The sequence below is a fragment of the Pagrus major genome, chromosome 13, assembly GCF_040436345.1.
Source record: "Pagrus major chromosome 13, Pma_NU_1.0".
Taxonomy (NCBI): domain Eukaryota; kingdom Metazoa; phylum Chordata; class Actinopteri; order Spariformes; family Sparidae; genus Pagrus; species Pagrus major.
Window position 1 is genome coordinate 3,745,048 of NC_133227.1, and position 22,424 is coordinate 3,767,471.

At 40.5% G+C, this 22,424-nt stretch overlaps 2 protein-coding genes across 3 annotated transcripts; both read left to right on the forward strand.

Annotated features, from left to right (window-relative positions):
• The first annotated feature begins 1,972 nt into the window (after positions 1–1,972).
• Positions 1,973–14,066, forward strand: gab3 (GRB2 associated binding protein 3). Of its 2 annotated transcripts, none has more exons than XM_073479690.1 (10): positions 1,973–2,122; positions 5,721–6,021; positions 8,993–9,137; positions 9,240–9,679; positions 9,780–9,829; positions 10,508–10,754; positions 11,036–11,126; positions 11,559–11,643; positions 12,187–12,306; positions 13,048–14,066. In XM_073479690.1, the coding sequence occupies exons 1-10, from the start codon at positions 2,051–2,053 to the stop codon at positions 13,162–13,164; spliced, it is 1,668 nt and encodes a 555-aa protein (XP_073335791.1). In that variant the 5' UTR covers positions 1,973–2,050; the 3' UTR covers positions 13,165–14,066. The 2 variants fall into 2 exon arrangements, with proteins under 2 accessions (XP_073335791.1, XP_073335790.1); XM_073479689.1 differs by having other exon boundaries at positions 2,051–2,122; positions 13,045–13,230.
• Positions 14,067–14,997: 931 nt separating this feature from the next.
• On the forward strand, positions 14,998–22,198 carry LOC141007706 (APC membrane recruitment protein 1-like). The gene is made up of 2 exons (XM_073480092.1): positions 14,998–15,448; positions 17,102–22,198. Exon 2 carries the CDS (start codon positions 17,209–17,211, stop codon positions 20,305–20,307), a length of 3,099 nt encoding a protein of 1,032 aa, XP_073336193.1. The 5' UTR covers positions 14,998–15,448; positions 17,102–17,208; the 3' UTR covers positions 20,308–22,198.
• The last annotated feature ends 226 nt before the right edge of the window (positions 22,199–22,424 follow it).

Below are 22,424 nucleotides of genomic sequence, written 5' to 3' on the forward strand. Positions count from 1 at the left end.
TCTACATTTAAATTTCACTGAGTCACGATTTCTAAACACTAAATTTGCCCTTACTGACAGACTGCATAACACCATCATGTGTTATCTCGCCCTCTGGTGGTGGTGATGGCTCAAAACACTTTTAAAAAGAGATGAAGTCTGTGTATTAAAGTATCTCCACCTTTGCTGTTCATGTTGTACTGGTTACCCCATCTAGTTTTGTAAAAAAAATCCTTATGCTAAATAAAACATTTAAAAAAGTGTATGAAAGCAGGCCCGTTAAATGACTGACTGCAATCTATCACTGAATTGCTAATTTTGAAAGTTCATCATGTTGTCTCCTGGAATTAAAAGTGGTCTGTGTTCATCTGTCGACAGTTGTTAACAATACGGCAGTTGATTATTCATATTACTAGGAAATGATTTTGGATGTGACAGTGAGGATTTAGTCTACTTCCCTTCAGAGAGGAAATCAAAAATGGTGCATGCGGATGATTTAGTTCAGATGTCAGTGTTTTTCCTGGCAAGAGAAGTTAGAAACCGAACTTCTCTTACAGGATGAGAGATCATTTTGTGGTAAACAAGCCAGTGTGTTGCTTTGTTGTTTTTTGTAATGATCTTATTATAAGTGTTTCCTACTACTGCGGCCAGTACATTACTATTGCACTTCTACTTCTATATTAGTACTTTTACTAACACCTTTTTTTTGTAAGAAGTATATTCCATGCACCAATGAATGCCACACATCACTAAACTTGTAGCCTAAACTAGTCAGCAATGCCCGTTCCCAGATGGGTCTTTATACAAATACACAAAACTCAACAAGAAGATACATACAAAACAGCACAAAACACAAAACCAAGCACGAGAAGAAGAAAATTGTGCAATAAAATGACCATAAAACTGAGTGACAAGCATCATCATTCATGATTACATGTCTGACCCTTCTTTAACAGGTGTGTTATCCCATACATAATCCATAACATTGATCCCCTGAGCAAATATCTGAGTCACTGAGGTACCACCATGTCACCGAGCACCTTTGGAGGCTGCTTTCACAGACTTTTATTGATACGTGTAATACTATGAAATGATCATAAACATGGCAGTGCTGGGATCTTATCGGCCTCCTATGCTAAATTTTAATCGCATGGTTATATATCATCAAGGGGCCTGATTGTTGCAGAAGCTGCTTGTGACTAAGACGTTACATAATAGCTTAAATGTGAAAAGTTCATGGAATGCATGAAAGCTATGTGCAGCATAAAATGGTGAACAGTCTCCAAAGAGGTTGAATCAATGTATGTCTGCTTTTGCAACCTTCTTACCATCTTGAAATGCTTCTAAAAATGTAATGTGGGAATCTTATTGAAGAGCGAGATATTTGACTCTTGAAGGCAGTTCAACACACTGGTCATCAACCTTTAAATTAGCATTATTAACTTTTGACAGGGAAAAGCAAACTGATGCATAATTGTAGCAGTAGCATTATTATTATTATTTACATTATGTCCCTACCATGAGAGCTCAAAATGAAATAAGCCTCTATTAGTTTATCATTGAGCATCAAAGAAGGGCTGCAGGTCGATGTTTTCATCAGTTACTCACTGTTAAAACCACTTCTGGTTTATCTAGAGCTCAGTAACCACATTAGCCATCGCAACAACAATAAATTAGGAATCAGTTTATCGTGTTAAACATGAAACTCGAGATAAGATTTTAACAGCGTGTGAATGTTACTTTGTGTGAGTACGTCTCAATCCTCAAACCTGTCAGAGCTCTTAATATTTTCTCCTTTAAAACCCCCAGAGGCCAACAGCTCCATCCACTTGAGAATACAAACACATAATTATCTCTTACTCTCTCCCCTTCTCTGTCTCTCCCTCTCCCTCTCTCTCCCTCTCTCTCTCTCTCAGTGTGATCAATTTCTTGACTTCCTCCTTTTGGAGTGGCTACGCTGAATACCAGAACACAGGATATGCTTCGCAGTGCTCTCAGTTTCACAGCAGCAGCAGCAGCAGCAGCAACAGCAGCAGCAGCCGTGAGGAGGACGACACGCTCTGCAGTCAAGATGAGTGCTGGGGATGTGGTCTGCACCGGCTGGCTCATTAAATCCCCCCCGGAGAAGAAACTGAAGAGATTTGTGAGTAGGAGTACACACCGGACGCTTGTTTATGTCCTCTGGCAGCAGTGGGAATGCCAGGTTATGCTGCTGAGCCTTGTGTGTGTGTGTGTATGTGTGTGTATGTGTGCGTGTGCGTGTGTGACGTTGATGATGACTTCAAAAAATACCGTGGGTTTGTGTGCTTTTGTTAAACTGAGCTGTCACTCAATGTCCTCTACATTATCTTCCTCATTTCTATAATAACGCCTTATTTGAGTGTTTTGGCTCGTGGGTGCACTTCGCAGCTGTAACAACAGTGTGTTATGATATTAATAATGTGTTATTAACTTCACACAGACATGAGATCCACTCCTGAAGCAAGTATATACATGAACAACATACAGGCTCCAGTGTTTTGTGGTTGTTGGGGTCATGTGATAACGTCGGGCTCTGCTCTGTGTGTATGTGTTTGTGTGATGATGAGCGTGCGTATTGTGAAACATGGGAAGTAATGTCAGAGGCAGTCAGACACTTCAGACCTAAGTGGCGAGCAGAAATAGTCCAGCTTTATGATGGCTGTTTGCACTTCCTCTGTACGGCTGTTGGAGGAGGAGGAGGAGGAGGAGGATGAGGAGGCAGGAGGAGGAGGAGGAGGAGGAGGACGAGGGCCATTTGTCAACACCAGTGCAGGGAAAGGGTGGGTGGAGGTGTGCGTGTGTTGATAGGGGTTCAGGGCGGGGAAATAGAAACTTATTTTAGCACGCTATGCAAATCCTGTTAGTGCCAGAGAACAAAGTAAATACATGTTTTTCTGAGTGCTGTCATGACAGAAGCACCATCTGCCTCATATTCAAATGTCAAACATGGCCCATCAGCATTATGAAAATGTAGGTTATCTAGGTCAAATTTATCTTGGCCGATGGTTTTAACAAAAGAAATGTACACTGCTGTGGGGGTGTTCACAGAGGTGTTTGTTTAGTTGCTGCAGCCCTTTGGTTTTATTTTGACGCCTTGTAAAGAAACAGAAGTATGGAAATAGTTCAGTTCTGTTGTCTCATTTTCATGTCAACAGTGCATTTCCACTTTCTGCCACAATAAAGGCGCGTTTAACAGTGTCCACCTCACTACGACGTGTTGTGAAGCTGGCCCTCACTCACAGTCACAAGTGAAGTATTTCTTGTATCGATGCTTCGTCTCAGAGCTGGGCATTATATTGATGTTATGTCGTGATATGAGACTATATAGCCTCTTAGATTTTGGATATATCATGGCATAAGTGTTGTCTTTTCCTGGCTTTAAAGGCTGAACTTCACCAAAGAGCTGTATTTATCAGACTTTTCCAGACTGCTCTACTTGTTCTTATACTTACTTAGTCACTATATCCACATTACTGATGGATATTTATCAAAAGCTTCTTGTATTAATATTTTGTGAAAGTGCCAATAGTCATCACTACAATACTGTTTCAATATTGATATTAAAAAGTGATATTTGATTTTGTTGGCCAATCCGAGCATTTATGAGGTGCTTTTTAGGAGATTTTAAAATATCAAGATATACATCATGTATTGTGATATAGCCTTAAAACATTACAGTATTATCTAAAGCAACATTAACAAAACTCGTCAGAACAATGTGTGTTGAAAACTTGTATGTTGAAGTAAACATGTATGTAACGCTGTGATCCTTCCCTCTCACTGAAGCTACATAGTGCAGAAACAAGTGATGGGGGTGGAGTGGCTGAGACAGAGACACCATTCACCCTATTACAAGACACTGTACCATCACAATGACTTTGAAGCCGTTATTTTAAGGTGAAAAGTGACATAATGGGGGCTTTAAAGGCCATAATGCTCAGCAATACTTTAATTGTCATATCCCTTTAAGGTAAAGTTAAGTCTTGTACCTACCTATACTTGAAAAAAAAAGTTATATGTAATCATAAAAACCCTTTGTGACTGTTTTTGATAGACTGTCATTAAAATACTAACCTTCGATCCCCAGGGTTACACAGGAAAGCTAAAACATTGAAAGTAAGCACTGTGTATAAATATAAAACAGCTCATACTAAACATTGTTGATACTCACTTCACTGAAGACATTTTGACGTGTCACAGTGGGGAGAACGTGTAAATAATACGATTGATGATGGCTGGAATCCATTTGTCTGCTTCAGTTTCAGGACCCTTGCATTGTGAATGCGGGCTCACTGTCATGCTGTCATACAGGGACACTATTAATCTGATTAGTAATGCCTGCGTTTCCTGCTATGACGGGTCAAAACGTAAGCTGTGAAAAAGGCTCTAAATTATAATGCTTTAAAGTGTTGGAAACACAAACCTCAGCTTGGGAGTGAACATTTATTGCCGACCTTGGAGAGTTTGACAATAAATTAGAAAAAAAAAAATCTAACTGAAGGCCCTCTTACCAGCATTTTTCAGAGTTTTCATCCAAAGTTCAATACGTAAGTTAGTTCAGTCACATAATTACAACTAAGCTACATCCACTGAGGAAGACCATGACCTCTGGTTGAAGGCTATGGATAAAATGAGTAGGCGAACCATAAGTGGAGATATTTTTTGTCACTTTTTTTGTAATGTTATTTGTGATTCTCTTGTTAGACATGTTCCTGTATTAAACATACATATCATCCAAAGTGGGAAATCATAGGGGCTTTAACTTGGAGGTAACATAGAGAAGATTGAACAGTGAAGTTGTTCTGTCTTTACTTGCTTTCTATTTTTCCAAAAAAGCTAAACAAATAAGCAAAAGACATGGATCGGCTTCTACATTCACCATCTACTTCTGTAAGAGGCACCAGGATATACAAAACGACTTCTTTTAGTTTGGCAATAATGCTCCACATTCGAAACGCCTATAGGATCAGATTGACATCTGTCTAGTTACGGTTTCCTCCTAAATGTGGCACTGTTATTGGCAGTAAGGGTGGTGTGTCTAACCATTTCCTGGTATGAACACACAACACACAAATTACCAACTGACTTGAGCGTGAGCAGACAACCCACATGCAAAAACTTTCCATACCACAGAACTATCAGGACAGGCAATGCACACAAAGCCACAACAACCAAGTGTGAACATGATATCAACATCTGAAGCATTACAATTCTTATGAAGTTGTTTAAATCATCGCTGTTAATATATATGAAATATGACACCTACATGGCTTGGCAACAGTGAGGGCTCAGGTGCTCAGGTGTCGCATATTGCACCTAGAGAGTTATAAATACCTGTTAACAGTTTCAGAATTAAGTTTTCAGTAAGTGCTCAGTAAAAAGAAGTGACCAAATAATGTATAAATACCTCTTTCGTTGTGTTAGACATTTTCTGCTAAATACAGTGAACTTCCTCTTCTCTGTACTTCTGGGAAATTTGAGTCAAGGTTCCGCTTACTGACCATATCAAAAGCAAAAAAAATCCAGTTAAAAGTTGCTAAGTTAGCTGTTGTGAGCAGGAGCTGTGATCGAATTCCCATGACTGGTCATGACTAATGAAACAGCGGTGGTGTGGGGGGGGGAGAAGGGAGACATTACTGTTAGAATTATGCAGCACTGTCAATAATATTGCAGTGTAAGGATAAAATCTAAAAGTAACTGTTTGTTCCTTTCTCCTGCAGGCGTGGAGGAAACGCTGGTTCGTGCTACGAAGAGGTCGCATGAGCGGCAATCCCGATGTGCTCGAGTACTATCAAAGCAACAACTCCAAGAAGCCGATCCGTGTCATTGACCTGAAAGAGTGTGAGGTGGAAATGCTGAACGGGCAGCTCAGGATAAAGAGGGACTTCCACGGGAAGCACCTCTTTGTGGTGAAGACCTCATCTCGTGTTTTTTACCTGGTGGCCAAAACGGAGGAGGAGATGAACAGCTGGATCAGTAGCATCAGTCAGATTTGCCATTTCGGGAGCCCGGAGGACGCAGGTAAACACACACCTGAAAGATTTAAAGGTCCAGTGTTCAGAATTTAGCGGCATCTAGTGGTGAGGTAGCAAACTTCATCCACTGAAACACCACTCGCCAACAGAGAAAGGTCTGGCTGCACCAATTCTCTATTTCTTTGAACCAAGAAGCCGTTTTAGGCCAACCCAGGCTGGAGGCCCTGTAGTGTTGGGGGGAACCTGTATTGCACATGGGGAGACGAGTCCTGTCATTAAAATGGCTAAATCCCCTGCAAAAGAAAATGTAAGAGCTTCTAGCTTGTTTAGGTTCGTGCCATTAGAGACCAGCATGTAGGTTGCTAACTTGGAGGTTTTTGTTATTGTAGTTTTCAATAGTGAAGGGGATTTTACATGCAGATAGCAAAGCAATAGCAGAATGCCACCTAAAATAGCTGCCCAATGACATCCGGTGAGTCATACCAGGTCCTCTCGTGAGCCAGTTTTTGGTTTGTCCATTTTGGGCTACTGTAGAAGGACTCTGGACTCTGTGAAAAAGGATCAGCTCCCTCTTTAGATATAAAAGGCTCATTCTAAGGCAGCAAAAGCACAATCATTCTTAGTTTCAGGTGATTATACACTAATGAAAACATAATCATAAATGAATTACGTTTCTTCCAATAGATCTTCCTAAATCCTACACACTAGACCTTTAATCTTTAATTCAGTTTGAAATGTTGTTGTATTAAAGCTACACTTGGCAAGACTTTCAGTTCTAAAATATAAAACAGAAGGTAATCCTGTTCCACCCGTGGTCCAGGAGAAATCGGTGTCACTTGTTCCCACACAGGAAGTGGCGAACACGAAAAAAAATCAAGCTTACAATGAGGTCAAAACGAACTCTTTATTTGTTGCGGTGGGGCTTTCTGTAAAAGCATCCACAGAACAGCAACATGCAGGCTCAGTTTACGGGCAACTCACGTGATACTTCAACAGTAAAGGGGACCTCTTGTGCTTTTTTGTTTTTCTTCCTTTCAGTCAGCGCTTTATACAGCTTCTTGTGCACGTAAAAGGACTTGAAAGTCCAAAAAGTCATAGCCCGCACCAACGCTGCTCCGCAACGCCTCGTCAGTAGGCTCACCTTTCAATTCCGTGACTTTGTGACATCACACTACGTCACCATGTCACACATTTGTATAATTTATGCCGAACAGCTAGTTTTACCGTGCAAAAATTGATTTAGCACAGCCGCTTTGTCGTCGTTGGCTCAGGTGTGTGTGAGCTGACCTAATTAGTCACCTTAAAGTCCTCAAATTTCAAATTTTTTAAAATCTTGCTGCAAAAACGTTCAGAAGTTCAGCTTTACAGTAAATGAGGAACTGTGCAAATCTGTTGTACCCAGAGGTGTGCTGATTGCTATGAACTCATGTTGTGCTATTATTTCATTTTACACATTGATTCCCAAAACATCTGGGATATCTCCAGGGTGTCGTAGGTTTGATTATTTTCAATAAAGCGGTATAGTGTAGAATAGGGTTTTTTATAGATTTGAAAAAAAACACCTGAAGGAAATCTAATGGGTTAATCAAGATTTGAAAAAGTAAATTGTAATCTTTCTGAATAATCCATGTTGAAGTAGCTAACTTCAAAAACACTGAATCAGTTGAAGAAATCTAAAAAACAGTTTTAATGCAGCGTGCTAGCCACAGAGCTGTGGTCTTTTCGGACAGATACATTTCTCTAGAAGTCAGCTCCCAAACCCACACGCACTCACATGTCATGACATTGTGAAACCATTTGATACAAATCAGGCATGGTCTCCTGTCTGTAGCAACAAAAACAAATAAACGTTGCATTAATTGAAACTATACAGTTCTTTACACATCTGCTTGAATGGAGGTGAATTTTGATGGGAGCTCTTGTCAAGCAGTGTACATAGTTTAATGAACTAAAGACAAAACGTGACCTCATAGTCTATCATAAATCAGACTGTTGTCTGTTTGCAGGAGATGTTTCCAGTAGTTCAAAATAATGATGTTGCTACTAGCCTGATGCTGCAGCTGTATTCGAGCAGATAACAGCAGATCTACAGGGAGCCGAGGTCACATTCAAATGAACAGATAAATAATGAGAGTTTTGTATCACTTCCACGAACGTGCTTCAAGGCTGCACAGAATTAAAAGTCCTCTTTTGTGGGTTGATTTTTTTAGCATTTCATTAAGTCCTGCTTTAACTGCCTTTTATTGGCCCGTGGCTGCTGTATTTGTGTGAGGAGGGTTAACAACATATCTGTTGGAACACTGTCATCTGTGTGAGGGAGATAGAGCAACGGCACAAAGTTGCTGATATGGTGTGCTCCATGTTACTGCAAATCACATTGTACTCTCAGAAAAACACACAAGCAGTCGATTATAATGCAAATTGTATACACTCTACAAACTAAGCACTGTGATACAGATTATTGCCGTATTTAAGTTGCTTTAATTCAGGCCTGCCCTGATTGCTGAAGAGTTCTGTGTGATGGCGCCTCATAACTTTTGCAGGAATATAAAAGGCTGTTCTGCGCAGACAAGCGGACACAAACATCTTTTTACGGGTAGCAAATGTTTCATGAGAACATGCAAAGACTTTTGGATTTTTTTTGTCCCTTGATGGTTCTGCAGTGAAAGCCTTGACTCTGTGGCCTTGAGTGAAATGGAATGAGACAAATCTCCGAATGAGAGCCAGTCTGACTAAAAGATTGAAGAATATATAAACAAAAGAGGGAACAGGGCTCACGTGGGTCTACTTTCAACGTGCCTGCAAAAGAAAAAAAGAAAATGCCATTCCTCTTTTCAGATTCACCTGCTCCATTTGTTGTAAACACAAGTACAGGCTGGGAGAAACCAGTCTGTGTGGTGTATTGTTTGCATGCTTTAGCTAGCCTCTGGTTTCAGCAAGGTTCCTTATCACTCCTTAGTGCTTGTAACATTTTAATAACTACATGCTCTCTGTCCCTGCCTGGTTGTTCTCAACAGAAAGCTCAGAAGAGGGCTTCCCCAACACCCCAACCCCCCAGCCGTCACCTGACAGCTCCGACCGAGTGTCTGTTACAAGCCAACTGGATCCCAGTCATCCACCAGACTACCTCTTCCTGTCAAATTGTGAGACAGGGAGTGTAAGGTATAAGCAGTCTGAGAGAAGACCCTCAACACAAGATGAAATGATGGCAATAGTTCATGTTTACCTAATAGAATGTTTTCATTTTATTCCTCATATTTGCAGACTTGACAGCTTTTCAAACTCTGAGATCTCTCTGGAGCAGAAGTCATCGGAAGATGCCTTCAAGGACATCGTTCCTTCACCTCTTTACACCGATTCCTCTGCATCCTCCATCTCTCATCCAAGCCCAAGTCCGTCTCTTTTCGCCCATGGTAGACTGGCTAACCCTCCCTTCAGCGCCCCGTCATCGTCTTCCTCTCCACTACGTCACTGTGCCACAAGTGTCTTCCAGTTTGACAAACCTTATTCTTCTACGTCGTTTGAGGCAACGAGTGACGGACAGACACCTCCTCCACTGCCACCCAAGCCCAATCACTCGTCAGAGCAGCTAAGTGATATAGTAGCTCACAGGCTGAGGCCGATGAGCGCACGGCAATTCCCGAGCCATGCTTCGTTGTTTCCCCGGAGGACCTCTTTGTCAAGCCTGGACCATTTCAGGATAGGTATGTCGTCAGTATAAACCACAAAAAAAAAAACTGATTAAGCTGGGCCCAACAGAATGAACAACTTTCATTCATTTTTCAATAAATATTTGTGTTTCAGGAGATGCTGATAGTAGATCGATGAGGAACAGGAGGCAAAGTCTTAATTTGGTAAGAGAATCGTCACCAACAGTACAAGAAAGAAAAAAAAAGTCTCATCAAGAATAGTTTGACATTTTGGGAAGAATTCACCTTTTTGACAAGAGTTAGATGAGACGATTGATACCACTCTCTTGCCTGTGTTTTAAATATGAAACTATAGCTAGCAGCAGGTAGCTTAGCTTAACACAAAGACTGGAAAGAGTATATTTCTCAAATGTTTAATCAGAACAGAAACAGGAGTTCCTGCTAGTGCTAATGCTACAGCCAGGAGATGTTAGCTTAGCATACCATACCTGTGATTTTTTCGCTGGTTTCCTGGCAACCCCACAGCAAAGAGGAGACTCCAGGAAGTCACTGCACCTGGTCACGAAATAGTCCGGCAAATAACTCTCACAACTTGTCATTGTTATGCTTTGATTTAACCAACAATATATAAAATGTTCATTAGTGAGCTTTGGAAGTGCTGGTAGACATGTTTTGTTTTTTTATTAACGTTAGACACAGCCAGGCTAGCTTCTTCCCCTTGTTTCCTGTCTTTGTGCTAGGCTAAGCTAACTACCTGTTTACTGTATCTTCACATTTAACATAGAGCGATGCTAGTGGTATCGATCTTCTCATCTATCTTTGTTGAACTATACGACAGTATAAAACACTTGTCTGACCTCATGCTGCTTTGTCTTTCACCAGCCTTCTTTGAATACCGTACGAATTCAAAGCTACGAGGATGAGTCCTATGTTCCCATGGCTTCCCCTTCTCCCTCTGTTGCCACCATCGAAAGTGATGGTTACATCCCCATGAGCCCCAGGTCTTTCAATTTCCTCAACACCAACTGCAAAGCTGAGTCCTCCACGGCTATCAGTCCTCTAGCGTGTCAACCTGGAGATTTTGCGCCACCTCCAATTCACCGGCATCTCAAGCCTCGCTTGAGGAGAGGTGAGAGTTATGACAGCACTGATTGGTTCACAAAAACCAAGGTTTTATGCGGGTTAGGCTCAAGGTCTCCATGATGTCCTTGTCTGAATACTAATTCCCAGGCATACAGTCATAGTCATCTGCTGTAAATGTCAGTACAGGATTCATGCAGACATCAGATACACACACTTTTCTCACACAGTGATCCTTACTACATGCCACTGTTTGAAAGCAGGCCTTTCCCTGTGCACATTAGGGAATTACAGCCAATCTAAGTAATTTTGTCCTCTCTTGGTTGACAGCTCGACCTCCACCTCTTGACTTGAGAGGCCTCTCTACAATCACAGAATGTCCCACTCATCTACCATTGAGCAGAGCAATGACTGAATCATGGTGAGAGAAAAGAAAAGTCTCTTTATCTTATCTTTCCATCACATGTACAGTACCTGAACATGATGATAAAATAAACACGACCATGTGAAAATTTACGTTATAGATGTGAACTAAATTCGCTCCGGAGAGATTTTTTACCGTAGCATTTTTCAACTGATTCAAATTTTAAATCATTAATGAAGTTAAAAAAACAAAAAGCATTGACAGCATCAGAAAGCATTAGCATTTTAGATTGTGTTGTCTAGTGATCACCCATGCATCAAATTATGTAATACTTATGGGACTACCATTACAATTCAGTCTTTTTACAATCCAGACATCACCTTTAAATCTATACATTTTTCCTTGTTTATAAATAATACTCACCCAGCCCCAAAATAAAATGTTGTTTAAATGTTTCTCTACTTTTTGTTTTTATTGTGCCTTTTGCAGCTTTTCAGCTAAATGTTTACCTCCTGAAAGAAGACTCGAGAACAGGGACAATTCAAGAGATGAGGACACAAACTGCACAGGAATGGTAATATCTCTATTTTCAGTGGTAAAAACACATTTTAAACGACACATATGTTTTCTATAGGCTTTTTATCCAATTTTAATGATGTTGTTCCCTCTCTCTAGAAGAGATTGGAGGTCTTCATCCATTCAAACCTTTATTTAAGCCTTGAAAATGACTTAGGTTTCCCCCATTTACGATGATTATGAGCTACACAAAAATGTGCAAATTTGAAACATTTCAAGTGTCAGTGTGGATAGTGACTGTGCATTTTGAAAATATGCTGCTCAGAAAATCATAATACCACCGGGGACCTTCCAGGGTGTAACAGTGTGACGTTCCTGGAAAGGGTGCATATCCTGTGCAAAAACATGCTGATGAGCATCAAGTGGCTGCACAAGTAGCTTCTTATGTTTGCCTAAACTCAATCTGGAAAATGAACACCCTAATGCCACATTTTATTTCATTGATGATTGGTAGTGATTGATAGTGCATCACATATGAAATTAGTTCGGTGTATTGAACTGGGAACAGTAATGATTTAGCATCTATGTCTTTGTCTGACAGGAGTCAATGCAACAGTTCTGTCACAGCTTCGACGGAGCAGTCCAAACCTGGGCGAGAAAATCAAACCTTGACTATTTGTCACTGGATTTCAATTCCGCATCCCCATCTCCTGTACAGAAGGTATGTTTTCTGATCAGATAAATTACATTGGTTTATATAAAAAAGTTAATATCCTCCATCTTTCACAGTGCCGACCACTGTGCAGCAATAAAATCCATCAGTAACAGACTTCTTGATTTGTCCTGATCGGACTCTTTTGCTATCACTTTTTCTGTCACCCTTCCTACCTACACCCCCTAAATGCTACACACTTTGGATGCTGCCAAGGCATTCTGGGAAATAAATAAAATTACTGTCTGAAGAGGAGAGAGGACACCAAAACCCACATATTAATGATCTTTGACATTGCAAAAGGAATTTTCTTTTAACTTAGCTCAGCTCATCCAGCCCACACACAAGTATATCAGTGGTGAGGTGAGGTGTCTGCTCAGAGTCCAAAGGATACTAAAAGACAACACCCACCACAGCCACAGTCTGTTCACCCTGCTGCAGTCAAGTATCTGCTGCCATAACACCAGACTACAGAGCAGCTACTTTCCTCAGGCTCTGAGGCTCCTGAACTCATCCTCAACACTCCGACATGAAAAGTTGATTATTATTTATTAAGTCTGTATAGTTTTTGTTTTTGTGTGTATGAACACAAAGAGGAGCATATTTTAGTAGTTCAAATACAATAAGTGCAACATGATTGTTCATTCGTACCAGTAAGGCAGAACCATGTTAACTTTGGAAACTTTTAACTTTTAAACGTAACCACATCACATCACTGTCTCCTCATCTGTCCCTCTCTATGTCCAGCAGAAGCCCTTTCTGTCTGATGACCACAGAGTGGATTACGTGCAGGTGGATGAAAAGAAGACGCAGGCGCTGCAAAACACCAAAATGGAGTGGAAGGACGTACGGCAGTCGAAAACATAAATGGAAAATATAGTATGTGATACAAAAATGAGGAACACTTGGTTTCAAGAAGACTAACGCACCAGCAAGAAGGACATCCATGAAGAGGACCAAAAACTATTTAAAAGCACTTTGAAAAACAATAAATAAACAAAAGCACAAGAGTAGAGGCGGACACACAAAATTGCACTGTAAAAACTCAATTAACTCTCAGTATATCTGTACTGTAAATAATACCAGATTGTGCACTGTATCACACTGATTTTTACTGTAGCATTAAGATTTACCAAATTTTAAAAAGGGCACAATATTGCTTTATTGTAAAAACAAATCTGTGAGACTGTAAATGTATGTATAGTAATTGTGACTGTAGAGAAGACAAATATTTTCATGATAAAATCTTTTTATATATATATATTTCTCTCCCTCTTTATGTATCATGAACCAAAATGATCTATCCTTAGCTTTCTCCTGCTCCCAAACTTGAGGCGAACTGTTCCCTCTGTGACCTTCATATTGAAGATGTTTTACACTTCTTTTTGTTCAGTGATTACAACATTGTTTCATTATATTCTATATTCCCACAAATGTCCGTGAGGTTCGAAAATGGTACTTTTGCGACTAACCTTATCCAAATGACTTGAAATTTAGTTGGAGCAAAACATCGGTCTCTGTTTTCATGAACAATGTCAATAAATGCACAGAAATAATGTCCTCTTTTCAACAAAAAGGTGGGTAAAATAGTAACAGATCCACATTTATTTCACATCTCCTTCACATTTCATGTCTTTTTTTATTTATTGTGTTTTGTATATTTATTTAATTATATCATGTCTTTTGTCCTGTGTACATGTCTCCCCATGTGGCATGTTCTACTGTTTATGCCCTGATAAGAATAAATAAAGTTTATATTTTAAAGAAAACTTCCTGAAAGTGTTTTCCTTAAAGGGTAACTCTGTTAACTGTGCACATTAAAGTGTGTTTAAGGACTTGGGGAGAGCTACTGCATAGACTATGTGAAAAAGAGCATAAAGCTTTATTGTGGTTTCAGAGGGAGCTGTGTGTAATCTGCCTCCAGTGATGTCACTCATTGTGGGTAATGTAGGCACCAGTTGTTGGACAACAGAACCAGAGATATCGCCATCACTAGAGGAAATGTATCATATTGCACAGCTTCCTCTGGAGACACTGTTTTTACACATGCATTCATACTCCCCAAGACCTGTAAATTCATAAATGGCTGATGATTTCAGCAGGGATACATTATTATTAAACGTGCAAGTATGTGAAATCAATATTCTATTATCAATACTATTGTAATAATTGTAAATGTTTGTATTTTTATTATTCATTTTATTATAATGGGTGTCTTTATTACCCATAATGCAACTGAGCCACTGAGGGACATCACTAGAGAAAATTTATCAGATTGCACAGCTTCCTCTGGAGCCATATTTTATTTTCATTTGATTGTTTTTGATTGTTTTTTTTTGTTTTTTGTACACGTGCATTCATACTCCCCAAGACGTGTAAACACACTTTATTTGTAAGATTGGTGGTGTTGGCCTTTAATTCATAAATGGCTGATGATTTCAGCAGGGATACATTATTATTAAACATGCAAGTATGTGAATTAAATATAATATAATCAATAATATTGTAATAATTGTAAATTATGGTATTAATATTATTATTATTGGCGTTAATATCATTATCATTGTGTCATAAAAGACACGTTACACACATGTTGCGTCACTAACATGCGCCGAGGCAGGAAAGGAGATTTGGGAAATTTACCTGAGAAGTCTGGAGAGGAAGTCAGTCCTGCATTTAAACGCTGGGGTTATTGTGAACATCTCCGGGCAAATCGGCATGCGTGGCCTAACTACACGCATTAATTTAATCCTCGTGTAGATGCTCTGCGTGTTTTACACCACGCTGCTTTGCTGCGATGTGGTTTGATAACGTTAGCCACCGTTAGCAAGTGTCAGACTCACGTTACAGCCACAAACTGCAGGACACACACTGGTGAGTGAGTGAGTGAGGGAGTGAGTGAGGGAGTGAGTGAGGATTACGTTGTTAGCAAGCATCCCGGCTAACGTTAGCTAGCTAACGGCAGCTGGGGACAAATGAAACCGTGTCCGGTCGAGACTACCCCGGGGCTCGAGTCAACTACAAGCCGACTGCAGTAACCTAAAGTTAAAGACAAGTTAGCAGCAGCAGGGAGCATGCACTGAGAGGTGCCCGCGTCTCCGGGTCGAGGAACCGACACCAGCTCCGTGCCGAGAGGTTTTGGCTCCAGTCGGTAAGTTTGTTTACTACGTGAGTCATTTAGCTCCATCGTTTGAGTGTGCTAATGTGGCATTTAGTTACAACGTCTCGGAGTATGCGTGTTAACTGGGCTGAATTAAACGCTAGCTACCGTCTTTTATCTTTGCACAGGCTCTCGTTCAAAACAAATGTAGGAGTATTTGTACCCACCTCCCACCGCTGGTTACAGCTGCAGCACAGTGAAATATCGAGTTTTATTTGAGCTGTGATGGACGTTTAATCAATCACCTACATTGTGTAACTAAACGTAAATGCACTGGATAGTACAACGCCAGTCTGTTTTTTTTTTTTTACAGGCATGAATATAAGTAAAGATATACATTACTATAATGTTGTATTCATAGGTTTATTTCTGTCCTCTCCCAAAACAGTGTATGCAACACGTATATGTAAATACGCACAAATATCCAATAGTAAGGCAATAGATTCATGATATGAGTAATGGGCATATGTGTGTGAAAATTAAAGAACATAGGATTAAGTGAAAAAAATAACATGTTAATGTTATTAATGCACTAAGCTGGTAAAGCCTGTGAGCATTAAACTGATGATGTAAATGAGTTGCACCAGTTTTGCTTTTTCATTTCAACAGACTGACACCACAATAATACCACACACTAATAATATTATTTACATGGAGTTGACTGACAAAAAAGATGAATCTTTAGTCATCATCATCAGTTATTATCTACTCCACATCATGGCGATGGGAAGTCAGGGAAACATTTCTGGAGCCTCACAGCAAAAACGGTGCTGCAGCATTCTCCTGAACAACAGATGTAGGTGGGGACTTGTTTTAAAACGTACAGAAACAACCAGAACAAAACATAAAATGGCTTGACACAGCTCGTCCCGTGTAGGCCAAGTCTCCAGCAGCCCTGAGATCCCGAATTTATTTGAAAAGTATTATTTACACCATTGTTAAAGCCAGAAATGTTATGTGGACCACTAAACTTCATCTGACTATCCATCAGCCTGGGGGTGAATAGATAATGACTGCATTTTCATTTTTTGGTGAAGTTATCCTTTAATAGAGAGTGAGCCTACTTGGATTGAAGTTCTTAACCAGCAACAAACAAATCTAAAGTAAATGCAGTAAAAAAAAAAAAAACACAGAAAGACATGAAGACCCACCAGGACAAGTGTTCATGCAGTAGGTGTGAAGAAAATCATAAGAATTTACAGTAAAAAAATCCTAGAGACAAGTAAGTCAATAAAACATACACTACAGATGAAATCATTGCAAGTCACAAATGCTTTAAAGAGAAGAAAGGCACGACAACCAGCCTTACAAACATTGAGTTGACACAGAGAGAAGACCATGGCTCATGCAGATCCACAGGGACTCCACAGGGAAAATATGTTAAATATATGAAGTAATAATTACTTTTTTTTTGTATATAGGGTGGAGTTATTTTAGCTGACAAAAATGTGACTCATCTCCAACAGTAACTGAACACACCTCAAGAAAAGAGAAGAAAAAACAACTTGTGGGTGGTCAAAGTTAAATAGGCTGATGTTGTGGCCGCCGTGATACAGATGAGCTTTAGAAATTCCAGGTTATAAATATGTGGCCAATGTTAAATTTGAATTGATCACTGATTTTGGTGTGAATTTCTCAATACAGGGCTTGTATCAGATGGAGGACAAATTCACTGCAGTGATCTTCTCCGCTGATTTTGAAAACTCGGCTGCTATGCCTTCTCTTGGACCGATGTTGTAAAGTTGGTAGCCATGGCTTTTCGCAAGGGAGACGAGCTACCGAGTGACACCAAGGATTTAGCTCCTGTCCCCGAGCATCTGTCCCGACGTGGCCCTGATGACATTACGGAAGAGTTTCAGTCGGATGCGATGAACCCTGCGGTGAAATCGCAGAAATCTGGACGGTTTAGGAGGACTGCCCTGACATTTTTTGGAGTCCGTAAAAGTATCTGTATTTTGCCCAGTTTTTTCGGAGGAAGGAGTAAAAATCCGAGCAAGTGGTCTTCTAAGAAAGGCATCACCAAAAGCAGAACACATGACGGGCTCTGTAAGGTTGGTCATGATGACAATCTGAGATGTGGATACACCTCAGCTGGAGACCTTGAGTACCACAGCCAGAGGGACTCTGCTGGAGCGCTCCACAGCTGCTGCCACAATGAATGTAGTCACCCCGCTGCTGACCAGAAATCACTGACTCTCACTCGGCAGAGAAAAGGTTTGAGGGGTCTCTTTAACAGTTTTAAGTATCACAGGAACCACAGAAATGTTGGATTGGACAAAACTGAAATGATTGCAATGACTCCTCACTGCAAGAAAGAGGTGCCTGTTGTCCAGGACAACACCAACCAGTTTGTCACAGAGTGCCTGGGACCTGAGCCTGATGTGCCTGATTTTGCAGATGTTATATGTGATATTTCCATTGGTCCTGAATGTATTGATGCTGATGTGATGGCATTAGAGAAGAGCGAGGAGCGAGAAAGCCCAAAGTCTGAGCTTGATGATCAGATAAGTGATGATCAAGTGGAGGAGATGAATTCGGTGGCCGTTTGTGAATACGAGGAGATCTCTAGAGGAGACAGCGAGCCTTGTCTGAAACTTCATACCATGTCTGAGCCTATACTGAAGTCTGACACACCTGCCGGCTCATCGGAGCAGCTAAACATGATATTTGGAGACGTTGCATCGTTAAAGAGCTTTGATTCACTCACTGGCTGTGGGGACATTATCGCAGATCAAGAAGATGACAGCATCACAGAGAGCACCGTTTCTGGAGAAAGGAGCAGAAACGCAGGAAAAAGGGCCTCTTGTTTTCTCACTTATCAGGGTGGCGGTGAAGAAATGGCCTCACCGGAAGATTTGGATGAGGAGTGTCTAGATGATTTCTGGGTAAATAATGAGTCAGAGGAAATTTGCTACACCTGCACCCAGGACCACACAGATATGACTGCTGACCTGACAAGTTCTCACAATATGGACTTACTCAACAGTAACAGTGCGCCGCAAGCCAGCGCTATGGACAATTCTTCAATCGCTGATGTGTTAACTCCTCAAAGCGAGCATCAAGAGTCAGTTCCAAATAGCGATGAGGGCTACTACGATTCAACTACCCCTGGGCCAGATGACGGACAAGAAAAAACTGACAGACTTAGGACAGACAGATTGCCCAGGGACAGTTACAGCGGAGATGCCCTCTATGAACTTTTTGCACCTGATGAGAGTCTCATCAGCCCACATTATGAAAACAAAGCAAAACTGCCCGGCTCAAATCAGTGCGAGTATATAAGTGAGCCAGTTGGTGTGGCAGATTCTGCCTTTGTTCCAGACATGAATCGATTACAAATAAGTGCTGAACGCTATAAAGTTCACGATTTTCTAGAGAGGCCAAGCACATGCAGTAAATCCTCGGAGTCAGCACAAATTGTAGTCGTCCGGCAGGAAATCGGCTCAAATAAAAACTGTAACTTGAATTCAAAATCACAAGCATCAATGAACAAGAATAATACAGAACCCGATGTGTTTGATGGAAAGGAAAATGTGTCTGCTTCCACTGAAAGACGAGCAAAACCCACGAGTGCAGATTGTGAGAAAAGGCACAGCAGCATATCGTTCGGAAGCACGTCCGACCCAGATTTTGAAACATTTTGCGAACCCAAAGAGCAACATCTTGAGGAAAACAAGCCCGTGGCTTTACCATACAGGAATATCAACCCTCAGTCTCCTGATCGTAGCAATGATGTAGACGATGGACAAACTGTGAGTTTCTCTCAAGCACTCGTGGATTACACGAAACACTCTGAGATGCTGAGTAACTTGCAAAACAACGACGTGGATGATTTGGAGACGAACTCCGCCTTCACCCCAAACATGCAGGCCTTGCCTACCATAGTCACATTCGATGTAGTGGATATGCATAACGAGGGCGAATACGACGAGCAGATTCAAATGGAACTGGAGGAAGACATCTCGTCGCCCTATCAGGAATTTGAAGAAAGCTACCTACAAAAAGATGCATTTGCCGAATGTGACTATCAAATGTTAGACCTGTATGAACAGAACCTGATCAGTAACACATGGGCAATAGCTAGTCTCCCTCGGCACCTAGGCCTTACAAGAGTGACTCAGTCCATGCCTAATCCGTTGTCTCTAGACCGAAGAAGCAGGTCTCTGGACACAGAAAGCCTTGAAATGAAGATGCCTGACACATACAGAGAGAACAGAGCTGCTGTCATTTCTTGTTCTCAATCTGAAAAGGACTCTGAGAGAGATTCCTCACCATATTACAAAAAGAATGTACTCGTGTCTGCATCGGAGGTTAGAGACAGTAGCAGCATTATGGCCTTATCATGGCAAACAAGGTCAGAAATGGCTTTAAGCCTTCCTCTGGGGGATGAGGAAATCACTGAAAATGTGCAGAGTCTCAGTCAGTCACAAGTAAAACAAAAAATATTTTCTAGTTCATCCAGCAGTGATTTTTCTGACGGCAAACCGCAACATCTTTGCTCTAACACGTCAGACAGAGTGTCCTGTGATTTAAGTCCACAGGACACAGAGCTCTACAACAGGCAGTGTCACCTTCCCCTGCAATCAGATTCTTGTTCACCTCACAGCACCTTTGTTTACGCTGGAATGATGGAGCAGGTGTCAGATGGCGTAGATGAGGATATATTTTGTAACGCCGCCACTAATTTGCAGTCCTATAATCAGTGTGGTAAAAGCAGACCGGGGGCTTGTAGGGAGGGAGTATCTCACTCTGGGAGTCCTGTGAAGACAGGTGCATCGAAAGAAGAAATAGCCGTCCTCAGTGAAACCAGAACAGCCAGGGATGTGGCAGCTTGCAACAAACTCCCCTAGGCAACCTTTGATTGAAAAGTCATACAGTTAGCATTAAGATCACATGTTTATGTGCCAGTTAGTGCTTTTTTGTTACATCCAAAGGAGTAATTGTTGCTTAATTTGTACTACTTGCACAACTGAGTCCTTTGAAGAGTTGTTGCACACTTTGATAGACATGAATTTGAAACCATGTGCCATCATGCGATGTCAAGCACAACGCTGTCTTATTGGGAAGTCAAAAGGGATTTTCTGCATTTGCACAGTAACCGTTGTTTGCTTCAGACACATCACATGTTAGTCCATTGAAAGTATTTTAGCAAGTACTTGTTTTATTTGCATCGAATATGCTCACAGATTCATCTCATTAAGCTATTCAGTTTTACTAGAATGTTTAAACGCATATGTAGCCTCAGTTTCCAGGTCTCTATAGTAATGCCACACTTTGTTTATTAGGTGTTCGTTAGCCTGGTTTCCATAGGACAGACAAAATGGTGCTACCCCAGTCTTGCTTACTTTTCCCCTAAACACTTGTATGCTTTAAGTGCCAGTTTATGGTTGTGTTGGTTGCTTTTCCACTGGCTCTCTTTGCTCCAGTAAGGTTTATGTTGGCCTGTCAGGATGCTCAAATTTAGCATCTGTGGCTGTTTTCTTAGTTTGTCTAATTTCAGGCCAGTAGTATCTCAAAGGGGAACATTACAGATCAGAGACGCAACAATTACTCGATTAATTGATTGGTAGATCGAAAGAAAGTTAATTACCAACTGTTTTGATGAGTGATTAACCGTTTAGTCATTTTTGAAGCAAAAATGTGCCAGTTCCAGCCTCATCAGAGTGAGGATTTTCTGCTTTTCTTCGTCATTTCTGATATTAAAAGAAGAGTCTTCGGGATTTGGACTGTTAGTTGAACAAAAGAAAAGCTTTGAATATGTTACTTTGGACTTTTGGATATTTTATAGACTAAACAAATTATCAGTCGGGAAAAAAAAAAATCGATAATGAAAATAATTAGTTGCAGCCCTATCACAGAGTGGAATAGCTCAATCCACAATATAAAACATATTTTGATACCTTCATGACGTATATTTCAAATACATTACGCTGTTATTGCATTAAGTCTCAAAAAATCTAACATGTAGTTCTTCCACTCAAGCCAGAACAGGATATGAAGGTAGGGGAAATGTACAGATGGACTTATATCTTAACTTAAGCTGCAATTTCATTTACACACTGTAGATAGCCGTAGTACTTTCATTCGCATAGCGCATTTCACACACACATTGAATGCAGTGCATAGAAACAGCCATTTTATCTATGAAATGGTTGGAAAAAATAGCAAGGAAAAAAGGATAGTAGTACCTCAACCTCATCTCAATCTTAGTGCGTTTGCTTTGGCCTGACAAGCCGATCTGACCTTACTGTGGCTGTTTTTCTCTGGTCTCATTTTGTCGACAGCTTGACCACCTGTGAAGTGCAAAATTCTTACTGAAATGATGAACTCCATTATCACATTACTGTAAGCTCGTGGAATAAAAAAAAAATGTAGTTTGATTTTGTTTGGAATTGAAATGTCAGAAGATAAACTGGTTTCATTCATTGTTTGTTTGACTGGTCAGAGGTGAAGCTGTCAAATGATGTCGTTTTTTTTTATAGTGTGATATTGAACAAATGTCAAAGGATTTGTATTTATATTCTCAGCTATTTGTACACTGTAACATTGTATTCAGAATGATGGTTGTTACAATGGGCAATATCCTTTTCTGTTTGAGTTTTCTTTCCAATTTCTTCTTGTTTTTAATTATTGTTACAGTTACATCTATGTTGCATTAGGAGACTCCTCTTGAAAATCTGTTACTGTTTTGTCAAAGTAGAACACTGCCTTACACTAAAATAAACAGGACAATACATGATACCCCCCCTTCCCCCCACAATTTTCATTTCTATCATTTTCTCTCACTTGTTGATATTGCTTATGATGATGGTGGTTATGTTGCAACTGAAGTTTATTTCAGCATTCATGAGGCCAAACAAAGGCAGTAATGCTTATACATACACATTACACTGATGCCTATTAGCCATTTAGAGTTTGCGTGTGCATGCAGGCCCCTTTAGATCAAGTAAAATGACAGCACACAGTT